This window comes from Hoplias malabaricus, chromosome 16 (genome assembly GCF_029633855.1).
Source record: "Hoplias malabaricus isolate fHopMal1 chromosome 16, fHopMal1.hap1, whole genome shotgun sequence".
Lineage (NCBI taxonomy): Eukaryota > Metazoa > Chordata > Actinopteri > Characiformes > Erythrinidae > Hoplias > Hoplias malabaricus.
In genome coordinates, this window is record NC_089815.1 from 29,298,435 (window position 1) to 29,323,434 (window position 25,000).

Consider the following 25,000-nt stretch of genomic DNA (forward strand, 5'->3'; position numbering starts at 1 on the left):
TCACAGCGCTACAAAGATTTCAACTACAATGTACTACTGCACCCATTGTGAACACAGGCAAACAAAGCAGTACGAACACTCTGGATTACCTGTGCATGAGCCTAAGGTCAGCCTGAAGTGGCCCAAATAGTAAAGATGCTGTATTAATGAAAGCTAGCTAGCTAACATGCTATATTTGCAGTCGTCTACATAAAGGAAAAACTGAAAGTGCAGTCACTGTTTAGGACCTTGTTGAACAGTTGATAACATGACATTGAATATTCTTAAATAACATTCATTCATTCATTATCTGTAACCCTTATCCAGTTCAGGGTCGCGGTGGGTCCAGAGCCTACCTGCAATCATTGGGCGCAAGGCGGGAATACACCCTGGAGGGGGCGCCAGTCCTTCACAGGGCAACACAGACACACACACATTCACTCACACACACTTTTGAGTCGCCAATCCACCTACCAACGTGTGTTTTTGGACTGTGGGAGGAAACCGGAGCACCCGGAGGAAACCCACGCGGACACAGGGAGAACACACCAACTCCTCACAGACAGTCACCCGGAGCGGGAATCGAACCCACAACCTTCAGGCCCCTGGAGCTGTGTGACTGCGACACCTACCTTCAACCCGTCTTCAACCCCCTATTCATAAATCTCTAGTGACGTAGTGTATGCATAATCAAGACTGTATATTCAATGAGAATATTCGCTTTAATTACGTTATTATGCGAACATTATTTTTGGGGCTGGGCGGCACAGTCCCACAGTCTCTCAGCTCCAGGGTCCTGGGGTTGTGGGTTCGAACACCGCTCCGGGAGACTGTCAGTGAGGAGTTTGGTGTGTTCTCCCATGGTCCAAAGACACACGTTGGTAGGTGGATTGGCGAGACTCAAAAGTGTCCATAGCTGTGAGCGTGTGAGTGAATGTGTAAGTGTTTGTCGCCCGGTGAAGAACTGGCGCCCCCTGCAGGGTGTGTTCCTGCCTTGTGCCCAGTGAAGGCTCCGGACCCACTGCCGCCCTGAACTGGATAAGTGCTTACAGACAATGAATGAATGTGGTTTTAAGCATTGTATTGTCCTTAATGTCATCCTAATTCCCTTTGTCCTATTAACTACAATCAACGCCACACAATAGCTCCCTCCCTGGAGGTCCCTGAGTGCACCACTATTCTTGGCTTCTCCTTTCGCTGTAAACTCAAACCACAGCTTATTTACATCGACTCGCATCTCAGTTCGGCTCCAAGTCACACTCCCAAGTGCCACAATTACACAATTTAGTCTCTGGATGAAATCGTGAGCCTGTTTTATCCCCCCCACCCCTCCCCACCATCAGCTGGGTGGTGGTGCAGCAAGTGCAGGCGCGGGTCTGACGACATTTCCCCGAAAGAGAATCATGAGCTCCTTTTTTTTAATCCGGTTCCTTGGCGGTTACAGTGTTGTGATTAGTACACAGCGAGGGGTGAGAGAAGCAGGGTCTCGGAGTGCACTTTGTGGTGCCCCTCATCCTGTAAACAAGCATCTCAACACAGCGCTTTCAGGAGAATGTTTTATTACCTACTGTGACTAAGCAGGCACGCGTTTTAAGAGAACTGGATGAATATTCTTAGAGCTAGTGGTTCAGGCATTTTAAATCCTGGGAAATTTGCACCGGAAGAAAAGCAATTAGGAATTTACCGTCAGGACATTACTGTTTATACAAGGACACAGTGTTTTTGATGCAAAGCCCTGAAAAGCGCCTCCTAGGTTCCTAAACATAAGTGAGTGAGCGAGTGAGTTGGTCGGTGAGTGAGTGGGTAAGTGTGTGTGTGTGTGTGTGTGTGTGGTGACTATTACATTAATACATCCACATTATAAAACCAAGTGACCAAATAAACCCGATACTATCTCTGTGAAAATGAAGCCTCTCTCTCTCTCCCTCTCTATCCCTCCCTCCCTTCACCAACCTTTCTCTAGAGGGAGAAACACTATCTGATCAAAGGCACCGCAGAAACCCCTACTCTGTGTCACTCTGCTCCTAACTGGCTTGATGGATGTGCGATATCTTAGAGTCTGACCTCCAGAAAAGTGTTTCTTCCAACACTGGATACACAGCGCTCATTTGCATGACAAATTGTGACATCCTGGACGCTCGTAAATTAAACATACACCTGCGAGCGAAGCAGCTGCCAGCCAGGCTTCAATAGATAGGAGAGAGAGAGAGAGAGGGATATAAATTATAACACTACAGCTTTTCACACACTGGGCTGGTTACCCGTGCTTTAGTGCCACTGAGATAGATGGCACTCTTCCCGAACCAGTGGATCAAGAAAATAAAAAAGAAAGAACATATACTGAGCTCTCTTGGGCAGTGGTGGTGCTGCAGAATCCACGTCACACAGAATACGCAGCTACGTGAGTTAACGTGAGAGTACAAAGACGAGGTTAAACTACGTTAAAGAGACAACAACAAGAGCGAAGTAAAGAGAACCAAGCAAAAGTGAGAGAAGAGAAAAAAAGAGAACTGACTGAGATTAAGCTTATTTGTGCTGTGGGGTTTAATCCTTGTGGTATTTTGATTCAATCGTATCACACGTTTAAATAAAACCCTAGCGAATGTTGCTGTCTTGTGGAAAAAGGGCAAAAGAGCTCAGTGAAGTGACATTTACGATACGTTTGACTTGTGTTTGCGATCTATAACTAATCACTCTACATCGGTGTCTGACTTTACTAACGCTCTGGTGGCTGAATGCCATCCAGTCCTCACAGAAATATTCCAACACCTATTCTAAAGCCATCCCAGAATAGTTAAATGTGTATACTGCTTAGATTAACTGATGTCCTACACTAGAGGAAAGATCTGTCTGTCACAGCCAATAAAATATAAAGGACACACAGGAACTCAATAGAGATTTTATCTCTCATTCTATCCTCTCTCTCTCTCTCTCTCTCTCTCATCAGTGTAAGTCTTTGCCTTCACCCACATTTGTAAATCACAGTCCGGAACAAGTGGGAAGCGGAGGAGAAAATTAGATCAAGGAGAAATGTGCAGTCTCCACTCATTCTGCTGCAGCGGCTCAACCTCTGAACTGCTTCCCACCACCCACCATGGAGAGAGGACACACACAGACACACACACACACACCCTCTCGACCCCAGGCTTTTCACAAGGCGTGAGGTGAGAACTGGAAACACTGACGGTCACTCCGCAGTCGTGGAGCTGACAGAAAACTGTGGGTCTCCAGTGCTCACACTTCCTACACAATGTGGAACTGATTAGAGCCAGAGGTCTGTTTCCAGCTAACCAGAGTAAATCAGCCAGAAGATCAATTAATGCTCTGCAAATATAAGTAACTTCAATCACTGAGATGCACTGAACATCCCACAAACCTGACAGAGCTCATAGGTTATGATAGACTTATAATTGAAGCCTTGGCTGCCCTCATTAGCTTTCCCACTAGTTTTGTAAATTGAGCATTTCTTACTTAAAGTGCTAATTAGCTTAGCATGCTACTGTTGTGCTCTGGGGTTCTACTTTCAAGTGTTGGTTCCACCCTGCGCTTCTTGTTCAGTTTGGAGTAAGGACCTGGATTTCTGTAACGCTAAATTAGGACAGTTTTAAAAAGTGCCACACGAATAAAAAATAAACAGAACCTATTGGATTCAAAGTCTGAGCTCAGAGATGGGAATAAAAGGATAGATTCCGTTATCAATCAACTGCAGAAATCTTTCAGTAGTCAACTCAGGCTCCTTCTGCCACTGCTGCTTTTATAGGAAAGTGTTTCACACCCCAAATACAACAAAAAAAGAGAGAAAAAAAGCACAGAAAAGGAGCGCTAAGGCCAGCCACACTTAGCTAAAATTGCGCACCATTTCCAGCGTGTTTAGGGGCCGCCCTTATTAATGCACAGCCGAACCAGGTGGGCAAGGGTCGACTTTGGAAAACACCCACACGACCAGACCACTTCTCCCAGCCCTGTTTCCCTCAGCCTGGATTTAATGACTTTCCCACCCACCAAACTGAACACACATGAAATGGGCCAGGTGTTTGCAGCTATGATTCTCAGCAAGTGGTGATAGATTCACTGCAAACACAGCTACTGAACACATTCGGACAGAAAATAAAATAAAGAAAGTAATGCCATGAGAACGTAGAGGTTTTGTATCTTAAAGAAGTACCACAGAAATTAGCTGCTACAAGAGACTGCTAACAGAAACAGTGCTACCATTCAAAACAAAGCCTACCATTCAGAGCTCTAATTATATAACAACATTTTAAAACCTTTTTTTTTCAACAATAAATGTCTGTTTTCAAAAAAAAATGTCTGTTTCCTGGCTTCGTAGCTTAAAATATAAGGGTTGAGTGTTCTTACAGAACTAGCAAACTAGCATCACAAAATAAGGCTAATTATCGTCCATGCTAATGGATTAAGGACAGATATATTAATTATCTTCAGACTGAGACATTCTTGCTGAACATATGGCTGTAAACAGCCACACATTACCCATAATATTAAAGCCACCTCCTTTGTTTCTGCCCTTATTGTCTATTTTATCTGCTGCCCTGACCATGCACTTTTCTACAATTATAGCCTGACGTGGCGGCTGTGTGTGAGCGTGTCTTGCGCTGGTATGAGTGTGTGAGACACTGCAGTGCTGCTGGAGTTGTAAACGCTGTGCCCACTGTGTCCTCAGAGGGGCAGGAACAGGGAGTACAGGGGGATCACGAAGTAAGCAGACCACCAGATGGACTGCAGAATGCAGTTGTAGCTTTTGAAAGTGGACCTGTGGGGTCAGTGGAGCTGGAACAATGGACAATGAGAACAGAATCGAGGAGGTCATGTTAATGTTAAGGCTGAGCACTGTATGTGAATGTGTGTCCCACTGCTGTGTGTGTTCAGTGCTGAGTAAAAAGAAGATGAACACACCTCAAAAGCTAACTTTTTAAGGAGTGTATTTAAATAGCATTTTTGTGCCCTTGCTCAAATTATTGATGGATTTAGCATCAAAGTCAAATAAAGCTGTGTTAGTAAACACAAATATGTGGTTATCACCCATCTGACATGAGTACAATTAAAACAGATTTAGCAGCTGTATATATAACTCTATATGTAATGATATGTCCTAATATATTTTATGATTAGACATTAACGCTTTATACAGTACCCAGTAAACATTTAGGCGTTGATTCAACGTTGAAATAACGTAATGACTGCCGTCTAATCAACGTTCTCTTAAGGTTGAAAATGAGAGTTGAAAAGACGTCCAAACACAGACATTGAAAAGACGACTATTAGACGTATTTTGGACGTCCATCGACGTTATTAATTGGTCCCTGTGATAAAGCTCACCCCTACACCATCGCAAAGTGAAATGGTGGGAGGTGTTCTCTATGGGTAGAGTCGGGCGAGAGGCCTGAGATGTTATAAGGTCGACTTGAAATGACACCGAGAGGTTCGATTTTTGGTTCCCTTACACCTTTATTTACACACCAGACTTTATATTTCTATATACAATATATACATGCGCGCTCCTTGAGGACAAAAAAAAATAACAAAACAAAATTCTCTATTAGCAGAGACAAAAGGATAAAGACAACTAAATCAATTGAGTCTTAGTATGCCCTTAGGTTATGCTTCTCTCGCCACGGTCTAGCAGAGTCTCCCCTCTTTTACCCTTGTGTGGTATATATATAGGTAGCCCCGCCCCTTAGAATATACCATTCCCTTAAGAGGTAAAAGTTATTGTATCTTGGATACACAAGTTTCATAAACAATAAAAATTAACAATGAACTAGCAACTGTACCAAGATTCAACTACAGCCATGGCATGTTTAACGTTCATTCATAATATCAATATTTATTAGATAATATATTTTCCCTCTTCTAGATGCTAGTTCCCCCTTCCCTCTGTGGAGAATGGATTCAACCAGGTAAGTAAAACTCAGCATCAAGAGATAGATATTTTCCCTCTCACCTGACCCGTATGCAGGTGAGTAAGTACAGGTAAGTATACATAATGGCTTCTCTTGGTGATGTGTCACAGGTACTGTACATCATCACAGTCCCGAAATAAATTACTTGTTTAAAACACGTTTTGGACGTCCACTGACGTTATCGATTGGTCACCACTTAACTAACTTATTAAGATGGATTTTGGACGTCCATTGACGTTTAAAATATGTCCTTGACGGACAGACTACTTTTAGACCTATTTTGAACGTCCAGGGACGTACCTTGTTTACTGGGTATACCTTTTGTTGGGGATGATTTTGGCCTCAAATAAAAAGCTATATCAGTAAAGTCAGAGCTGTGGCCCGAACACAAAGCAGAACAGCATTAGCACACCATCACATCACACACAAACCATTATTCACTGATACAGGGAGTCTCCGAACTAGAGCTCAGACCCCAAATCAGAGGCTCACTTGATACACAAATAGGTTCTGGGTGGAAAACTGAGCCTCTTCACTTTTGTTTAACGTCTTATTTTACGAATCACTAAACTCATAATTACCTCTAACTCTTATAACTGCTGGGAGCATCCTCTGAGAAACGCCTTGAAGATTTTTCATTGAAAACAAATAGAGGGATTCGTTTCTTTCTTTCTTTTCTCTTCCTTTCTTTATTTATTTGACAGGGACAATGCTCATTGATCAATAGAGGAGTTCTGTAAATAAGCCAGAGTTAGCCAAAAAGGCGAATTAAAGCTGTGTCCTGTAAAACAGAGCTGAGCAGATTGTTCCCTCACTAACACAAGAGTCTCCAAACAAGGAGTCAGGTCCCACATGGGGGCACTTCCTTTACAAAAGGATTGCAATCACTCTATCTATCTATCTATCAATCAATCAATCGATCAAACAGTATTGGGTGGGGATTAACCACACTCACCTTTGGTTTGGGCTGTTATAAAATAGTTTGAAAATGAACCAAAAATCAGGGACCCCTTTCAAGAAGAATTTGAAACATTAAACTTTGCAGAAATGTTTGACCCAGTAAACATTTAGCCGTTGATTCAACGTTGAAATAACGTAATGACTGCCGTCTAATCAACGTTCTCTTAAGGTTGAAAATGAAAGTTGAAAAGACGTCCAAACACAGACATTGAAAAGACGACTATTAGACGTATTTTGGACGTCCATTGACGTTATTAATTGGTCCCGAAATAAATTACTTTTATAAAACGCATTTTGGACGTCCACTGACGTTATCGATTGGTCACCACTTAACTAACGTATTAAGATGGATTTTGGACGTCCATTGACGTTTAAAATATGTCCTTGACGGAGAGACTACTTTTAGACCTATTTTAAACGTCCAGGGACGTTCCTTGTTTACTGGGAGGAACTCATTTAAAGCTGTGCGCTGTAAAACAGAGATGAGTAAATAGTAGGTTTTTTACTCACTAATTCACTTAAATTGATTTGAAAACACTCAGAAGGGGACCAACAGTAATCTCTTCTTCAAGACCGTCCACTGGAGGAAATGTAAACGCAGCAAACATAGTTTAGTTGTTGCTCAGTGTGTGTTTGTGTGTGTGTGTGTGTGTGTGTGTGGTCTCAGAATCTCACCTGTAGATGAGGGAAGGTGTGTGTGAGTTGTGTGATGTGCAGCGTGAGGCAGCGGGACGTGCACCTCGCGCTGTTCACCTTCTCCGCGCGCTCTCCGTCCTCAGCACCGGACCTGCGGCACGCGCTCAACGCCAAAAGACCACACAGCAACAGCAGCACGGGGACGAGCCGCGAGCCCAACATGGTCCGGTTCTCGCCGCGAGGGCCCGGTTTCCCGCAGTAACGCACACACAGAGGCGTAAGGTCTCGCCCGGAGTTGAGGAGCGTAAATCCCACCTGGAGTGTGTAATTCTTCCGAGTGTGTGTGTGGAGGGAGGGAGCTCTGAGGAGGGAAGCACGCTGCCACACAGACACTCCCACCATTTCTGCACGTGGGGCGCTCGCCTTAACGCGAGACACATCAGCTAAAACATTCCAGCCCTGTCTCGAGCCCCAACTGAAATAGGAAGTGTTTTGGGGGCATACTATTATTAATACAATAATACTTTTAGTGCTATAAATAGTATATTAGTGCTATTATTAATTAGCAATATATTTCATTAATGAAATAGCACTATATACAACACCTGGGATAAGTTGGAATGCAGAATAATTATTTAACATTACTGATATTCTTGCCTCCTCCAGGTGGTGTTCCTGCCTTGCACCCAGTGATTCCTGGTAGGCTCCGGACCCACCTTCACCCTGAACTGGATAAGGGTTACAGACAATGAATGAATGAGTGAGTGATATTCTTATAGCTGCATACCATCCAAAGCTCACAGCAGAGTACCACTGCCAGATGGAACGTGTATGCAAAGAGATGCAAAGCTTAGAGTCCAAGGCGGGAATACACCCTGGAGGGGGCGCCAGTCCTTCACAGGGCAACACAGACACACACACATTCACTCACACATTCACACCTACGGACACTTTTGAGTCGCCAATCCACCTACCAACGTGTGTTTTTGGACTGTGGGAGGAAACCGGAGCACCCGGAGGAAACCCACGCAGACACAGGGAGAACACACCACACTCCTCACAGACAGTCACCCGGAGGAAACCCACGCGGACACAGGGAGAACACACCACACTCCTCACAGAGAGTCACCCGGAGGAAACCCACGCGGACACAGGGAGAACACACCACACTCCTCACAGACAGTCACCCGGAGGAAACCCACGCGGACACAGGGAGAACACACCACACTCCTCACAGACAGTCACCCGGAGGAAACCCACGCGGACACAGGGAGAACACACCACACTCCTCACAGACAGTCACCCGGAGGAAACCCACGCGGACACAGGGAGAACACACCACACTCCTCACAGACAGTCACCCGGAGGAAACCCACGCGGACACAGGGAGAACACACCACACTCCTCACAGACAGTCACCCGGAGGAAACCCACGCGGACACAGGGAGAACACACCACACTCCTCACAGACAGTCACCCGGAGGAAACCCACGCGGACACAGGGAGAACACACCACACTCCTCACAGACAGTCACCCGGAGGAAACCCACGCGGACACAGGGAGAACACACCACACTCCTCACAGACAGTCACCCGGAGGAAACCCACGCGGACACAGGGAGAACACACCACACTCCTCACAGACAGTCACCCGGAGGAAACCCACGCGGACACAGGGAGAACACACCACACTCCTCACAGACAGTCACCCGGAGGAAACCCACGCGGACACAGGGAGAACACACCACACTCCTCACAGACAGTCACCCGGAGGAAACCCACGCAGACACAGGGAGTACACACCCAACTCCTCACAGACCTCCAGGACCTTGGACCTGTGTAACAGCAACACTACCTGCTGCACCACCGTGCCACCCTAAGTTAAAGAACATAAAAAATAAAATTATTTGGGACCCATCTTAGCATTTTTAACAAACACTGCATAAAATAAGCATGCACTATGTCCTGAAGTCCTGTCTGTTTCACGTCGTTTTCGAGTCACTGTGAAGTATCTGGCCATGACAACGGGCATCTGGAGTACAGCAGAGAACCTGGAACAGCCACGGCTGAATTACACTAGAGATTGCATTGAAAAGACTCTATGATCATTGCACAGTTGTTAGTAATTTTGCAGGTGAAGCAGAAAGGAACAGGGAACGTCGGAGACCGGAGGAAAGAACAGAGCACCCTTTAAATGCCTTTCTCAAGAGCAAGGTTATGGCACTAAACTCAGTTTGATATGGTGTGTAACTGCACGTCATTAGTGAGGAATATGTGCAATCACGCTCTAAAGCGCGGACATGTGGAGTTATTCAGTTACGACAGGCCGATGATAATGACCTCTGCTCTTGCTCTGTGTCTCTGGGGAAGGAGGACGGAGGGAATTTTTCTCTTTGAACACAGTCAAAAAGGAGCCATATTTGCTCAAAAACCAGCTGAACAAATTCATGGGGTCCTAAAACCTACCCCAAAAACAGATAAGGGACAAAGTACCATCCATCTTAAACAAGGCAGCAATCAGCACTGACATTATTTCTGTCAGTATATGTTGCATTTGTGTGTGTGTGTGTGTGTGTGTGTGTGTGTGTGTGTGTGTGTGTGTGTGTGTGTGTGTGTGTGTGTATGTGTGTGTGTTTGTGTGTGTGTGTGTGTTTGCGTCCTCTCCTGACCATAGGAAAAAAAGTTTGGTGTGTTCTCACATGTTGGTAGGTGGATTGGAATGTGAGAGTGAATGTGTCGCCCTGCAAAGGACTGGCGCCCCCTCCAGGGTCTTCTACCCAGCGATTCCGGGTAGGCTCCGGACCCACCGCGACCCTGAACTGGATAAGCGCTTACAGACAATGAATGAATGAATGAAACTAGAGATTAACCCATTAACAAACTTGTACAGTCTGCACAGATAGGCTTTAACGCTCTGGAGCAGCTGCACACAAGCCTAAGGTCAACATGCCCAATGCAGAGCGTCGGCTAGAGGGGTATGCAGCCCCCCCCAGCAGTGTGCTGTCAGACAGTGGAACTGCACTTTGTGATGACGCCTTTGTGATGAGTTAGAGTGTTGTGTGTCATCCAGATCTGCACAGGGAACACAAATCCACACCCACACAGACATTAGCACATTCATTCATACACTGTCTTCATTGTGGTCAGGTTCGCGGTGGATCCAGAGCCTACCCGGAATCGCTGGGCACAAGGCAGATAAACAAAGCATAACAGAAGGACACGGGCAGCCACAACCATCGTGATTTATTTCCTGACACCTTAAAATGAGCAAATAAAATGCTACGTGACGGTTGCGTCTTCCACAATGTTTTCAGCTGATTTAATGTTGAGTGCAATCAAATGTGTGCCATTCATGCACTCCAGAAGCTTCATTATTCACACGCATGTGCACACACATACACACACACACACACACACACCAAATACCTGGTGCATTGCATTTAATGAGGCTGGTAAATAAGGTGCAAGTCCGCGAATCGTACCAGCCGCAATACTATGCCCCTTGGAGTTAGGCCAGTGTTGCTTAAGGGGGTCGAACTCTGCGGAGTTGAGTTTATGAGTTTTACAGTTACAGCTCATCAAACTCAAATCAGGAAGGGCCTATGAGGGAGCTGATTAGTCAGGTGCTTGGACAGTGAAAGTCTTGAAATGTGGAGGACACTCATCGTCCCTCTGGATCTGTGCCCCTGCGAAATTAATGCTTTCTGTCCCAAACTCTCGGTTAAAATACACTCCTCAAGTCTTTACCGAAACTGCCCCGTGGAATAACTTACCCCTTAAAGCGAGACCGGTTTTACAGCAGATGTTGGAACATTGCTGTGAGGATTTGATAGCATTCAGATCATCATTAGTGAGGTCAATTAATATTTGATACATTATCATGTGGATCATGAGCCCAATTCCAACTCATCTTTACGTTACTGGATGGAGCTGCATCACTGCACTGCTCCACTATAATCCACACTTGTCACTGGCTATTACCTTAGGCTCAAATGCTACATATATTTAGACACGCAGAAACTTTGATCTGGCTTGTGTTCTCCAGTCCAGGGCCAGGAATGAGAATCGCAGGCTGCATTAGGCCTTGGGGGACACTCAAATTGAGTCAGAAGAGACCTGGCGCCCTCAAGTGGTCAATTAACAGATGTACACAGAACAGCACTGGTGACCAAGCTAGTTCCAACACGGTCTCACACCTATTCGGGATATAGTCATATATACAGGGGACTGCAATTCGTGATATACTCGCATATTTTCGACATTTTATGCGACAATATCACGATCATAAGTGAATGGGTAGTTACCATAGAAACACTATGCGACAGTAAAACGACAACTCTTCCGCAATACAGGCGTCATTACTCATTTATCACAGAAAAAGGCATAACATGGGCTTACATAACATAGGTTGTTATACCAACAAAGGCATAAAATACTTTATTATAATATTTCTCCTGAGCAATGCTTATTATTGGTGTCCTACTTTAGCTTTAACTCTAACCAGAACATTCCTTTCCCTTAACGTTATTTTGACTAATTTTCAACCCAGTAAACATTTAGCCATTGTAATGACTGCCGTCTAATCAACGTTCTCTTAAGGTTGAAAATGAAAGTTGAAAAGACGTCCAAACACAGACATTGAAAAGACGACTATTAGACGTATTTTGGACGTCCATTGACGTTATTAATTGGTCCCGAAATAAATTACTTGTATAAAACTCATTTTGGACGTCCACTGACGTTATCGATTGGTCACCACTTAACTAACGTATTAAGATGGATTTTGGACGTCCATTGACGTTTAAAATATGTCCTTGACGGACAGACTACTTTTAGACCTATTTTGAACGTCCAGGAACGTCCCTTGTTTACTGGGAAAAGGTTAATACTGAAAATGACATTTCTCTAGCCATTATTTGCTTCGATATTTTAGTAAATAATGAATTAGTAACGTTATATTTTCCGTAAATAAAAATAAGACAGTGGTATTAATGGATGGTAATGACGCCTTAATGAGGAGGATATGACGGTTTGTATGGTAATTACCCACTCACTTATGATCGTGATATTGTCGCATAAATTGTCGAAAATATGCGAGTATGTCACGAATTGCAGTCCCCTCTATATGTGACTATATCACGAATAGGTGTGAGACCGGGTTGCTAGCTCACATGGTAATAGCATTTGCTAGCGGTGTTCAAAATGGCTGTGGGCTCTGGTGTTGTTCCTGTATGAGATAAACATGGGCAGCTCTCTATAAATGAGGCCTACCTGGGTCCAAATTATTTTGTGTTTACTTACACATACATTGTATATTCTGGAAGGCTGCCCGGATGGCCCTATGCCCTAACATGTCCTGGTCCCATCACTTAGCCAACACTTAACCATGGACAAAACTGCTGGTTCCCACCTGGGCTACACCCATAATCCATAATCTTTCCATAATCTGTTTTTATTTCTAATAATAGTCTCTTATAATAATTACCTTCTGCAGCATGTGTGGGGAATTGGACTGAAGGCCAGAGAACCAAGACTTGGCTTCTTATCAACAGCGGATGTTTTGTTAATCTTTATCAAAGTCCATCACTCTCTCCCTCTTTTTTTTCTTTTCAAACATAAACGAGTAGAGGACAGCATTTGGGAAATAAGTGAAGTATATGATAGCACAACCTGAACATTTTTGATTAAAACAACCCGGCTGAACAATAGCAAACAAGGGGAATAATCTGGACAATGCCCAGTCTAACATGGACACTTCTACTGCTCCAGTGTCTGGGAGCCTTGTCCACTTACTTAACGCCGGTTCCCTGTGATGATAAAAGTGTGGAGAAATTGGCAAAACTTGCCATAACTTACATCAATGAGGACAGACCAAATGGATATAAATTCGCCCTCAACAGGATTTTCAACGTCCAAGTTCATCCTCAGGTAACTCCTCTCAAGACTAATGTACAGGGAAGTCTATAGTCATGAACCAATGCAACATCTGTATTTGGGGCAGTATCAGTGTATTTTAACTATTTTACCGTTTGTGTTTTTGAATACTGAAATGTATCTTGGGCAGTGGAAGATGACGTCAAGCAAGAACATGAGAACGCAAGAACACACGAGTACACGTATTGAGAAACAGCCACCGCGTCCTTCTTTTCAAATGGTGCAAATAGACTTCCGTAGTTGTATGTCAAAGAAAAGCAGCACAGCGTTCATTATGATAACACGGCTTATCTTTGCTGTTAGCAATGGTCTCATTAGGTACTAGTCCAACGTGTCTCCTCATTCCTCATTTTTAAGCCAGCCACCACATCTTTTCAAACTAATATTTGTGAAGCTCAGCACGCTTGGAGGAGAACACTACCTGCTGAATTATTTTTATGTTGGTGAGCTAAAAGTCACCAACATTGATTAGCATTGAACAACGTCTAAGAAAGTGAGTGAGTGAATGAATGAGAGAAATTGGACGATTGGATTGGATGAATAAATCATCGCTGTGAATCAAGCTTTATATATGGGTCGGTAGATGTTGTTCTACTTGTACAAAACATAACCTTTTGCTTGTTTTAGGGTCCAGCTGGGAAGGTCTACTACATGGACCTGGACGTTCTTGAGACTAAGTGTCATATCCTGAGCCCAAAGTCCTGGAAGCGTTGTGATATAAGGCCATTCATGGAAACGGTAAAGCTCTGACATCACTGTCGTAGCAGTGGCAATTTAGAACTGGTTTTATAGACCACAAATAAATATTTTATACTAGTCACTGAATAAACCCAGCCTTTAAAAATACTGCTTATATAGGTTTGAATATTTCATTTTTGGGAATATTTAGAAGCTGTTAAAATGCCTTCCATGCATCTTCACTGAAGGTCTGGCTCAAATCAAAGTTACGTTCTCTGCTGTGTTTCTTGTTTTTAGCAAATCTCTGGGAACTGCAACACAACAATTTTACACACAACAGAGGGATTCTCTTACCTTTACAGCTACGACTGCACTCTGGTTCCCGGTAATCAATACTTTACCTGTGTCTAATACATGCAATAACTGAGACTTAGATTACACTGCAAGGTCCAGAGAAAATCATGTATCTACTAGGTTTGATTTGTAGCGCTTTTACGCTGTGAAGTAAATAATAAATATGGTCTAAATGGCTTAATGAACAATGAAATCTCATTACATTCACTTAACCTCTCTCTCTCAGACTCTCCAGAAAAGCTGCAGAGGACATGTCCAGACTGCCCCCTGTTGTTGGCTGTCGACAGTGACAAAGCACTGTCCACTGCAAAGACCACTCTCCACAGATACAACCACCAGAGCACCCTCCCGGTCAAACTGACCCTAGCAGCCATCACCAGAGCCTCTCACCAGGTGCTGTTATAACCCTCCACTTTCAGCTGCAATGACATCGTAATGTCCTCTGTACAATGGTTTACAGACGTTCTGCACCCACTGTGGACGCAGGTGTTCCGTGGTGCACACACAGTTTGTATAATCTCCATAGAAAAGCACCAGATTGGGCCTAAGTTCACCATGCTACATGCCATGCAAGGCCTGGAGGAGAAAAAAAGCCCCCAACATCTGGGTTGTGCAGTAGCCTGTGAATGAAGTGGTGTTCTCTGGAGTGATGTTGAAGATCAGTGAAAATACATTAGGATGGATTTTGTGATCAGAACGAAGCATTTAACAGCAGCGTCTGACACTACTGAGGCTGTGAAGGCTGAGTGCCACCAGAGCTTCACAGAAATGTTCATACATCTAGTCTAAATCAGTGGCGGATGCTGGTCTTTCAAGGAGGGGAAGCTCAATTTCGGTCTACATCATAAAATGTGTCGGTTTATTTATACGTAAATTCTACCCTCGTCTCGTTTCGCTGCACTTCGCTGCTTCGCTGTTGAACTCTGTGGAAGCTGTTTAAAGCACTGTGAAGCTGTGGGAATGATTGAGAGGAAAGCTGCGTCTTTACCAGTGATAAGAAGCTGATTCTGAACAAAAGTTGAGCGCGTTATAGTGCATATTTATTCAGTGACATGTACACACAACAGTATATATTTGATCACTTATTTTTTGACATTTTAGGGGAAGCTGAGCTTCCCTTGCAGTCTTAGAGCAATCGCCGCTGGTCTAAATCCTTCCCAGAAAAGTAACTGGGAAGCAAACTCTATTATACCCCTGATCTCTGAAAAAAATATTGGACGTGCAGGTGTCCATAGTTGTGTAAATAATCCACATTGTTAGCCAAATTGTGAAACTGTGACTAGGTTTAAAACAGTTTGTTCTTGCTTAGGTTTCTCCGGTTGCAGCCAGTTTTGTTGAGTACACAGTGCAGGAGTGCTCCGTGGCTGCGGTGGAGGAGGTGAAGTGTGTGCCAGCGGAAGCAGGGAAGGGGGTGAGTCTCTCTGCCAGCAGCCATTATCACAGCGCTGCTGACCAGTATTTATGGGATTGTTTATGGCCATTATGAACAGGAATAACTAGCAGTGAATAGTACGGCCTTTCCCTTTATTTTTATCCCAGTCCATACACTGTAAAAACAGGATGGCTAGTTACTAGGCTACCTTAAAACGATGTGTCTTGAACTCATGATTAGTGTTCAATGAACTCAGCACAGTAACTAAATTTTAAAACGAAAACATTAGTTTTTACAGCGGAGAAAGGTTTTTTCAGACATTATTTAAATGTGCTCTTGAGTTATCCCCCTGTCATTTACTCAGCATGTCTCTTTTATGCCTTCATTGTCTTTTTTATTGTCCTTTCAGGCTGTTGGATTCTGTGTCGGGGCTGTGTTGGGTGCTAACTCCGTCCAACCCAGTGTCCAGGTGTCCTGTGAAATATTCCAACCACAGGTACAAAAAAAAAAAAAAATCCCCGTTTGTTTGTCAGGCTCATGCTCTATAAAGTTGATTTTCTTGGATGCAAACCCTTTCTGGCTCTGAGGTGATAGCGAATAAGATCCAGATGCCGTGGATGACAGCAAAACAAGTCTCCAAAGGGGGTCTCCTATGAGTCAGCAGCATGAGAGGAGGGAGTCAAGAGGGGCAGGAGAGCCAAAACTAACACAGCAAGCCTCCCAGCGCTTTCCCTGTCCACACTCACCTACACCCCATCTGTCTTTCTTTCTGTCCCTCCTTTTCCAAATTCCTTCTTTCTTTCTTCAATTTCAGGCATGGTTTCGTAAATTCATGGCGTTGTCTTTAGGAAAGCCAAGTGATTGTGTAAAATTCGCTGTTTGTGTACTAATACTAACACAATGATTATTATTAAAGGGTTATAGTTATAACGAGTGAATTCAGCAGAGCTCACACAGCTCGTGTAATCTCCACTGCATTCTAGATGTTCTAGAGGGGCTCCAAATGAGCCTAAGGTAACCATACCCAGTGCAAAGCATGGGCTTACTGAGTATAAAGCCCCCAGCTTTGGCCTGTGGACCAGAGGAACCACATTCTTTGGCGTGATGGTGCTCCATCCAATCCAGATAGCAATGAGGGTTTGGCCTAAATGTGGCACATCTGCGGTCCTCTGATATGGGCCAGATGTCAGATGAGTTGTGGGCAAAATCATTTTCATAGAAATGTTCCTACATATAGTGTAAATCCTTTGGAGAATCCTTTGGGGCTTGGAGAAGTTATCTCTGATCATTCTGATTCTCTGCAGCACCTTGGGATCGGTGTCGGTGTAGTACAAGAGGAAAAGTCCATCAATCGACAGAGCGTTCCAGCTCCTCCCGTTTACATTCCCGATGTCCACGCCCCTGCATTTGAAGAGCCTAGCCCTGACGGAGCTTCTTTAGTAGACCCTGTTCAGCTCATTCCTCACGGTCCCAGGCCACACCCATCCCAGGCCCCGGTGTCCAGCGTGTCCAGCGAGTCTTCTGAGTCTTCTTCAGAGGAGCTCCTGGGCTCTGTCCGTATCGCCAGGCCTCCAGTGGACTTCCGCTACTCATCTTTACGTCAGAAAAGACAGGCCCCTGCCATCATCAAGCCTCAACACACCCCCACTTTCCTCGCCGCGTTCCCCAGCTCACCCTCACCCTTCCGCTCCTGCCCCGGTGTGGCCCAGTACACCACAGTGTAGGAATCCTTTCAGATACAGGGGCAGAAGAACGGGTGCGTTTTCATTTGAAGGGTTTCTTATTTCCATTTAAAATAACCTTGTTGTTATGTTGTAATGTTGGAAGGAGCAGGCTGCAGTTACGGCTTCTAGGGATTTTAAATGATAATGTGATTTTAATGCAGTTTTAGAACCAGAAATGAGGTTTAAAAAGGCACAACTCTGTTTCATTCCCATTCAAATGATTATAAACGCATTATATTTTGTTTTCTTTTTTTGCCAAGCACCTGTTTCTCATTATTATAATAACTTCAATAAAGACACTTAAGTAAGTCTTCCACAGCTTTCTCAGATACAGTATATAGAGCATCTATATACACTCTCTGAAGTACTCAAGTCACTTGCTCACACACAGGCACTCACACATGTTCATACACCACAAGGGTATTCACATTTACGGATTACGCCACAAGGTCCTAACCTGCTCACATCTGTGTCGCTTTGATAAAGACTTTACTTTAAGATCATTATCCAAATCCATGTTAAATATTTGATTATATATAACACTGTGTAAGATCAGGCACAATCATTGTCCATTTACCATGTGGCCACCACCACAGTTCAGCACAGTGGTCAGAAAACAGAGGGCCATTCACACTGGAGATTGTGTAATCCTATCACTCCACGTTCCACAGGGGTGCGGATTCTGACACTTGTAGTATGCTCTGGCTTTAACTCAGATTTCAGGGGTACGGATCTTGTTTTCTTAGCCTCGTGTCACATGTTTATGGTCACTAATATAATAGCTTATTGGTGTCAGTGTTGATCAGTTCTGGACCAAAAACTGAACACATGCTATAGCTGTCCCCTGTGGTGCTGTAGCTGTGTATTTCCTCGTTTTGGAGCAGTGTTACACTCCCTAAAGGACAAACATCATCCCAGTGTGAACTTTGAGTGTTTAGACAGGGGGAGAATGCTGCTGTGGTGCTTGTGGTATTTTGACCAAAGCAGGTCACAGATGATTCGTTAAAACCCCAGAATTGTGCTCACTTGTGAAAAAGGTTTAAAATACATTCCATTTTTAGTGCTGTATTTTTCAGGGACAACTAGCTTCAATAGTCCATTTATTTATTATCTATATCTGGAGACAGGTACAGATCAGGAACTTGGGCAACTTTAAAAAAGTTTGTTACATGAAACAAAGACAATTCAAGCAGAAGTCCAATCATAGTTGTGTTAAGTTATAAAAGGTAAAAAATAAAAGCAAGTACCTTTTAATACTTCAAATGCGTATTTAAGATATGAATAACAAGCAGGTAATTGTCGCAGTCACACAGGGGCCTGGAGGTTGTGGGTTCGATTCCCGCTCCGGGTGACTGTCTGTGAGGAGTGTGGTGTTTCCTCCCTGTGTCTTCGTGGGTTTCCTCTGGGTGACTGTCTGTGAGGAGTGTGGTGTGTTCTCCCTGTGTCTGCGTGGATTTCCTCTGGGTGACTGTCTGTGAGGAGTGTGGTGTGTTCTCCCTGTGTCTGCGTGGGTTTCCTCCGGGTGACTGTCTGTGAGGAGTGTGGTGTGTTCTCTCTGTGTCTGTGTGGGTTTCCTCCGGGTGACTGTCTGTGAGGAGTGTGGTGTGATCTCCCCGTGACTGCGTGGGTTTCCTCCGGGTGACTGTCTGTGAGGAGTGTGGTGTATTCTCTCTGTGTCTGCGTGGGTTTCCTCCGGGTGACTGTCTGTGAGGAGTGTGGTGTGTTCTCTCTGTGTCTGTGTGGGTTTCCTCCAGGTAACTGTCTGTGAGGAGTATGGTGTGTTCTCCCCGTGTCTGCGTGGGTTTGCTCTGGGTGACTGTCTGTGAGGAGTGTGGTGTGTTCTCTCTGTGTCTGCGTGGGTTTCCTCAGGGTGACTGTCTGTGAGGAGTGTGGTGTGTTCTCCCCGTGTCTGCATGGGTTTCCTCCGGGTGACTGTCTGTGAGGCGTGTGGTGTATTCTCTCTGTGTCTGCGTGGGTTTCCTCCGGGTGACTGTCTGTGAGGAGTGTGGTGTGTTCTCCCTGTGTCTGCGTGGGTTTCCTCCGGGTGACTGTCTGTGAGGAGTGTGGTGTGTTCTCCCTGTGTCTGCGTGGGTTTCCTCCGGGTGACTGTCTGTGAAGAGTGTGGTGTGTTCTCTCTGTGTCTGCGTGGGTTTCCTCCGGGTGACTGTCTGTGAGGAGTGTGGTGTGTTCTCTCTGTGTCTGTGTGGGTTTCCTCCGGGTGACTGTCTGTGAGGAGTGTGGTGTGTTCTCCCCGTGTCTGCGTGGGGTTTCCTCCGGGTGACTGTCTGTGAGGAGTGTGGTGTATTCTCTCTGTGTCTGCGTGGGTTTCCTCCGGGTGACTGTCTGTGAGGAGTGTGGTGTGTTCTCCCTGTGTCTGCGTGGGTTTCCTCCGGGTGACTGTGTGTGAGGAGTGTGGTGTGTTCTCCCTGTGTCTGCGTGGGTTTCCTCCGGGTGACTGTCTGTGAGGAGTGTGGTGTGTTCTCCCTGTGTCTGCGTGGGTTTCCTCCGGGTGACTGTCTGTGAGGGGTGTGGTGTGTTCTCCCTGTGTCTGCGTGGGTTTCCTCCGGGTGACTGTCTGTGAGGAGTGTGGTGTGTTCTCCCTGTGTCTGTGTGGGTTTCCTCCGGGTGACTGTCTGTGAGGGGTGTGGTGTGTTCTCCCTGTGTCTGCATGGGTGTCCTCCGGGTGACTGTCTGTAAGGAGTGTGGTGTGTTCTCCCTGTGTCTGCGTGGGTTTCCTCCGGGTGACTGTCTGTAAGGAGTGTGGTGTGTTCTCCCTGTGTCTGCGTGGGTTTCCTCCGGGTGACTGTCTGTGAGGAGTGTGGTGTGTTCTCCCCGTGTCTGCGTGGGTTTCCTCCAGGTGACTGTCTGTGAGGAGTGTGGTGTGTTCTCTCTGTGTCTGCGTGGGTTTCCTCCGGGTGACTGTCTGTGAGGAGTGTGGTGTGTTCTCCCTGTGTCTGCGTGGGTTTCCTCCGGGTGCTTCGGTTTTCTCCCACAGTCCAAAAACACACGTTAGTAGGTGAATTGGCGACTCAAAATTGTCTGTAGGTGTGAATGATAGTGTATTTGTCTGTGTTGCCCTGTGAAGGACTGGCGCCCCCTCTAGGGTGTATTCCCGCCTTGCACCCAATGATTCCAGGTAGGCTCTGGACACACCGTGACCCTGAACTGGATAAGGGTTACAGATAATGAATGAATGTATGAATAACATTTACCGGTGTTTCAGTATGTAGTCGAATATACAGCAAAACACTGCAGTGTATAATGCTGTAATGGTGTGTTTATGTGCACCACTTTTCATGAAAGGTTCTGCAGCTTGGTAACAATTTGTCCTGTTTACATAATGTCAATAAACAGGTATTCCACTGAGGCAAGCCTGCCTTATCTGTGGTTCTGTGGGAAATCAATAGCGTAAGGTACTCTTGTGAGCAGAGGGGATTGTTTTTCTAACCTTTCTCCCCGCCTCACGCCAAACAGGCACAAAAGTTAATGATTCATGTTTTCAATTCAACCTTCACCAGTTTCATTAGAAGAAAACAGTAAATCAGGTTTTGAGAAACATCAGCAAAGAATATTCTTAGGAATGTTTTAATTTGCTTAAAAACGTGCCTAAATTACTTTGAAAAATGCTTAAAAACTGTAGATAATCCCTCAAAAAAATAGGCAAAGGTTTGTTTGAAATCTTCCATGATTACTCCTAAAATTAAAAGCATGAATTGATTTTCTATTAAAATTTATATACATGTCGATGTTAGATTTGCGGTGAGGATTTGATGGTATACAGCTACAAGAGCGCTAAGTGAGATTAGGAAGTTCGATGATTAGATCTGGATCCATCTCAAACTCATCCCAAATGTTTGAATTGAGCTCTAGGAACCATTCCAGTCCCAGTTCAGATTTATGTTGCTCTCGCCAACAGCTGGCACTGGGCATGGTCACGTCAAGCAGCTGCACAGCATCCCACATCAGTCTGTTTGTGTACAATTGAGCATCCACACTGGATGCACCTTAAAATAGCTGACATCACAAATTATAATCTGAACATGAAGTGCACTTTTGATCAATATTCCAAAAAACATTAACTGACGGGAGCAGAATCACTTTCCACGGCTCCAACACTCTGCCCTCTGTGCCCTCCATTTCATTGACTTTGGCAGCTATCGTAAAGCTGTTTACTTTTGGCCATTTCTCCCTATTCTATAAAGACTGAGGATGGGGCTGGAGCTGGTTTAGTCTCGGGGCTGTGGATTTACAGCAAACTCCACTCACTATGAGACGGCTGCTGATCATAGCGGCCCTGCTCCAGGTGCTGCTTGCGGACAGCCCTGCGGAGCCTGTGGTCTACAGGTGTGAGGAGGACAAGGACAGTGATGCCATAAATGAAGTGGTGAAGATTATGAATGATTTCCACCACCATGGATACAAGTTCAAGTTCGTCAAGAAGGACAGCCGCACGTTTCAGAAGGAGAAGGTGAGTTTGACTGGGATTGAGTCCCTAACATTTGTCTCTGTAGCTTCTAGGAGACAACTATGAGACCAGATGTAAAGCCAAAGAGCCCATGAATCTCAGTGGAGATCTCAGTGTTGTCTCAAACTGGACTCATATGTCTAAGGAACTATACCCTCGTCTCTTTATCGCTCTTGTGTCTCAGGTTATCTCATTTTGTCAAATGTTATTTTAGGAATTTATGGATAGTCTCCATTACGTCTCCTGAAATGATCAAGGGCAATACCTAAGCACTAATAGTTTCCTCGGATATATGCGAATATATATATATATATATATATATATATATATATATATATATAATAAATATATAACGTAACCACCTCTCACACCTTGCAGGACGATTCCTGTGACGTCCTCATGGAGCTGACCCTAGAGGAGACTGACTGCCACATTGTGAACCCCAAACCTCTGGAAAAATGTGAGATCAGACCAGTCCATGCCACGGTAAGTTTACGTCTTCACCTTAAAGGAATCATTAGCATTTGACCTCCAACAAAGAGCAAACAATATTTATTAAGAGATTTTATTTTTGCATAAAATGTTTACAGTTGATGAGCAAAATGCTTTGTTGTCCATAAACAAAAGAGAGTGCATGCTCCATAGTATGGGTCACCCACATGGGGGTAGCCATGTTTAAAGAAATTTAGTACAGAACCTCTGCTACAAGGTGTTGGTATAATGGCTGTTTAATAACATAAAAATGACTTGAATATTTTATGACCAGTGATTCAAACACACACAGACACTTACAAAGGCTTTAAAAAGTTGCTGTAGCCATTTTCACCATTGAAAGCCATTATTTGTGTTTGCCACAAATAGACATATGAACACATATGAACAAAAATCTTATTCATTCATTATCTGTAACCCTTATCCTTCACAGGGCAACACACACACTCACACCTATGGACACTTTTGAGTCGCCAATCCACCTACCAACGTGTGTTTTTGGACTGTGGGAGGAAACCGGAGCACCCGGAGGAAACCCACGCAGACACAGAGAGAACACACCACACTCCTCACAGACAGTCACCCGGAGGAAACCCACGCAGACACAGGGAGAACACACCACACTCCTCACAGACAGTCACCCGGAGGAAACCCACGCAGACACAGGGAGAACACACCACACTCCTCACAGACAGTCACCCGGAGGAAACCCACGCAGACACAGGGAGAACACACCACACTCCTCACAGACAGGCACCTGGAGGAAACCCACGCAGACACAGGGAGAACACACCACACTCCTCACAGACAGTCACCCGGAGGAAACCCACGCAGACACAGGGAGAACACACCACACTCCTCACAGACAGGCACCTGGAGGAAACCCACGCAGACACAGGGAGAACACACCACACTCCTCACAGACAGTCACCCGGAGGAAACCCACACAGACACAGGGAGAACACACCACACTCCTCACAGACAGTCACCCGGAGGAAACCCACGCAGACACAGGGAGAACACACCACACTCCTCACAGACAGGCACCTGGAGGAAACCCACGCAGACACAGGGAGAACACACCACACTCCTCACAGACAGTCACCCGGAGGAAACCCACGCAGACACAGGGAGAACACACCACACTCCTCACAGACAGTCACCCGGAAGAAACCCACGCAGACACAGGGAGAACACACCACACTCCTCACAGACAGTCACCCGGAGGAAACCCACGCAGACACAGGGAGAACACACCACACTCCTCACAGACAGGCACCTGGAGCGGGAATCGAACCCACAACCTCCTGGCCCCTGGAGCTGTGTGACTGCGACACTAACCTGCTGCGCCACTGTGCCGCCCTCAAAGATTTTATTACAACAAACAATTTGTCAGAATACATCCTAGAAAATGTTACAGAATCTCAGGCTTATGGATGTTGGTGTAGGATCATGTGAGTTGTTATGAAGCGTTAAATTTAAATGTCATGTAGCTTTAGGAAACGTGACCCGGAGTAAAATGTTGTAGGTCACAGAAACACATCCCTGTACTAATGTCACCTCTTTGCTTTGAAGAAAGTAACAGCAAAATGCAACGTGACGATATGCGGTGGTGGACCTAAGCCAGGTGTCAAAAGTTACAGCTGTGATACAGAGCCAGGTAAACTGTTTGTTTCTTAACCATTGTCACATCTAGATTAAGCAACAACAATCAAAACCTTCCCTCTGTTTCATAGACTTACAACTCTCTGTTTTTCTTCTGCAGCTACAACAAAATCGGTACTATCCCTATGTCCGGACTGCCCCGTTCTCCTGCCTTTACACGATCCCAAAGGCTTAGAGAGTGTGAAAGCTGCTTTGGAGAAGTTCAACAAAGACTCAGAAGATTCTTCCTACTTTAAATTACTAGAAGTCGGAAGACTGACTTCAAGTGTAAGGAGCCATGTTCCAAAACAAAGATCTGTAATGTTGTTAGCTTAGCTTTAGCACTGCTAAAATATATTTTGTATTTTGTTTAAAACAACGCTCACTGAATTGGAGATTTAAGATCCAGAGCTTCAAAGCCCAAAGCTGGAGAGTTTTATGTCCTCCATAAAATACGTAATTATAACCCCTACAGCCCACCATTAGCACTGAGCCTGGTGAATCAAGGCTTGTGTTTAGCTGCTTCAGATTAGCTGCTTCTTGTTTTTCTACGGAGATAATAGAGGCTGTGCTGGACTGAGAAATTACACACAGATACCTTCAGACTTACAGCATAATGATTGATGCTTTATGCTTTTTGTCTCTCCAGTTTTACATGAGGCTTGGAATGGGCTACCATGCTGAATTTGCTATAGTGGAGACTGAATGTCCAGACAAGGCAAAACCTGAGGAAAGATCAGCGTGCAGGACACTCTGTTCCCAAGGCGCTGTAAGAGTGACACATCTCTCAAAGTCATACTGGTTTTTTTTTTTCTATGTTTAATAAGATAAATGAGTATCG

The 25,000-nt window shown here is 44.8% G+C and overlaps 2 protein-coding genes across 3 annotated transcripts in view; one reads left to right on the forward strand and one right to left on the reverse strand.

Moving 5' to 3' along the window:
- The window catches only part of anos1b (anosmin 1b), a 50,465-nt gene extending 42,578 nt beyond the window's left edge, over positions 1-7,887 (reverse strand). Inside the window, exon 1 of one of the 2 annotated variants that reach the window (XM_066647805.1) lies at positions 7,536-7,887. In XM_066647805.1, coding sequence (XP_066503902.1) covers positions 7,536-7,718 — 183 coding nt within the window. In that variant the 5' untranslated portion in view covers positions 7,719-7,887. The remainder of the gene's footprint in view (positions 1-7,535) is intronic. The other variant, XM_066647804.1, reaches the window with a different exon arrangement.
- Positions 7,888-13,154: 5,267 nt separating this feature from the next.
- si:ch211-262h13.5 (uncharacterized protein LOC571127 homolog) overlaps positions 13,155-25,000 on the forward strand; it is a 12,941-nt gene continuing 1,095 nt past the window's right edge. Inside the window, exons 1-13 of the mRNA XM_066647065.1 lie at positions 13,155-13,424; positions 14,058-14,168; positions 14,406-14,493; positions 14,689-14,855; positions 15,772-15,873; positions 16,244-16,330; positions 17,139-17,554; positions 18,230-18,252; positions 21,767-22,026; positions 22,402-22,509; positions 24,091-24,175; positions 24,281-24,447; positions 24,809-24,928. Coding sequence (XP_066503162.1) covers positions 13,230-13,424; positions 14,058-14,168; positions 14,406-14,493; positions 14,689-14,855; positions 15,772-15,873; positions 16,244-16,330; positions 17,139-17,554; positions 18,230-18,252; positions 21,767-22,026; positions 22,402-22,509; positions 24,091-24,175; positions 24,281-24,447; positions 24,809-24,928 — 1,929 coding nt within the window. The 5' untranslated portion in view covers positions 13,155-13,229. The remainder of the gene's footprint in view (positions 13,425-14,057; positions 14,169-14,405; positions 14,494-14,688; positions 14,856-15,771; positions 15,874-16,243; positions 16,331-17,138; positions 17,555-18,229; positions 18,253-21,766; positions 22,027-22,401; positions 22,510-24,090; positions 24,176-24,280; positions 24,448-24,808; positions 24,929-25,000) is intronic.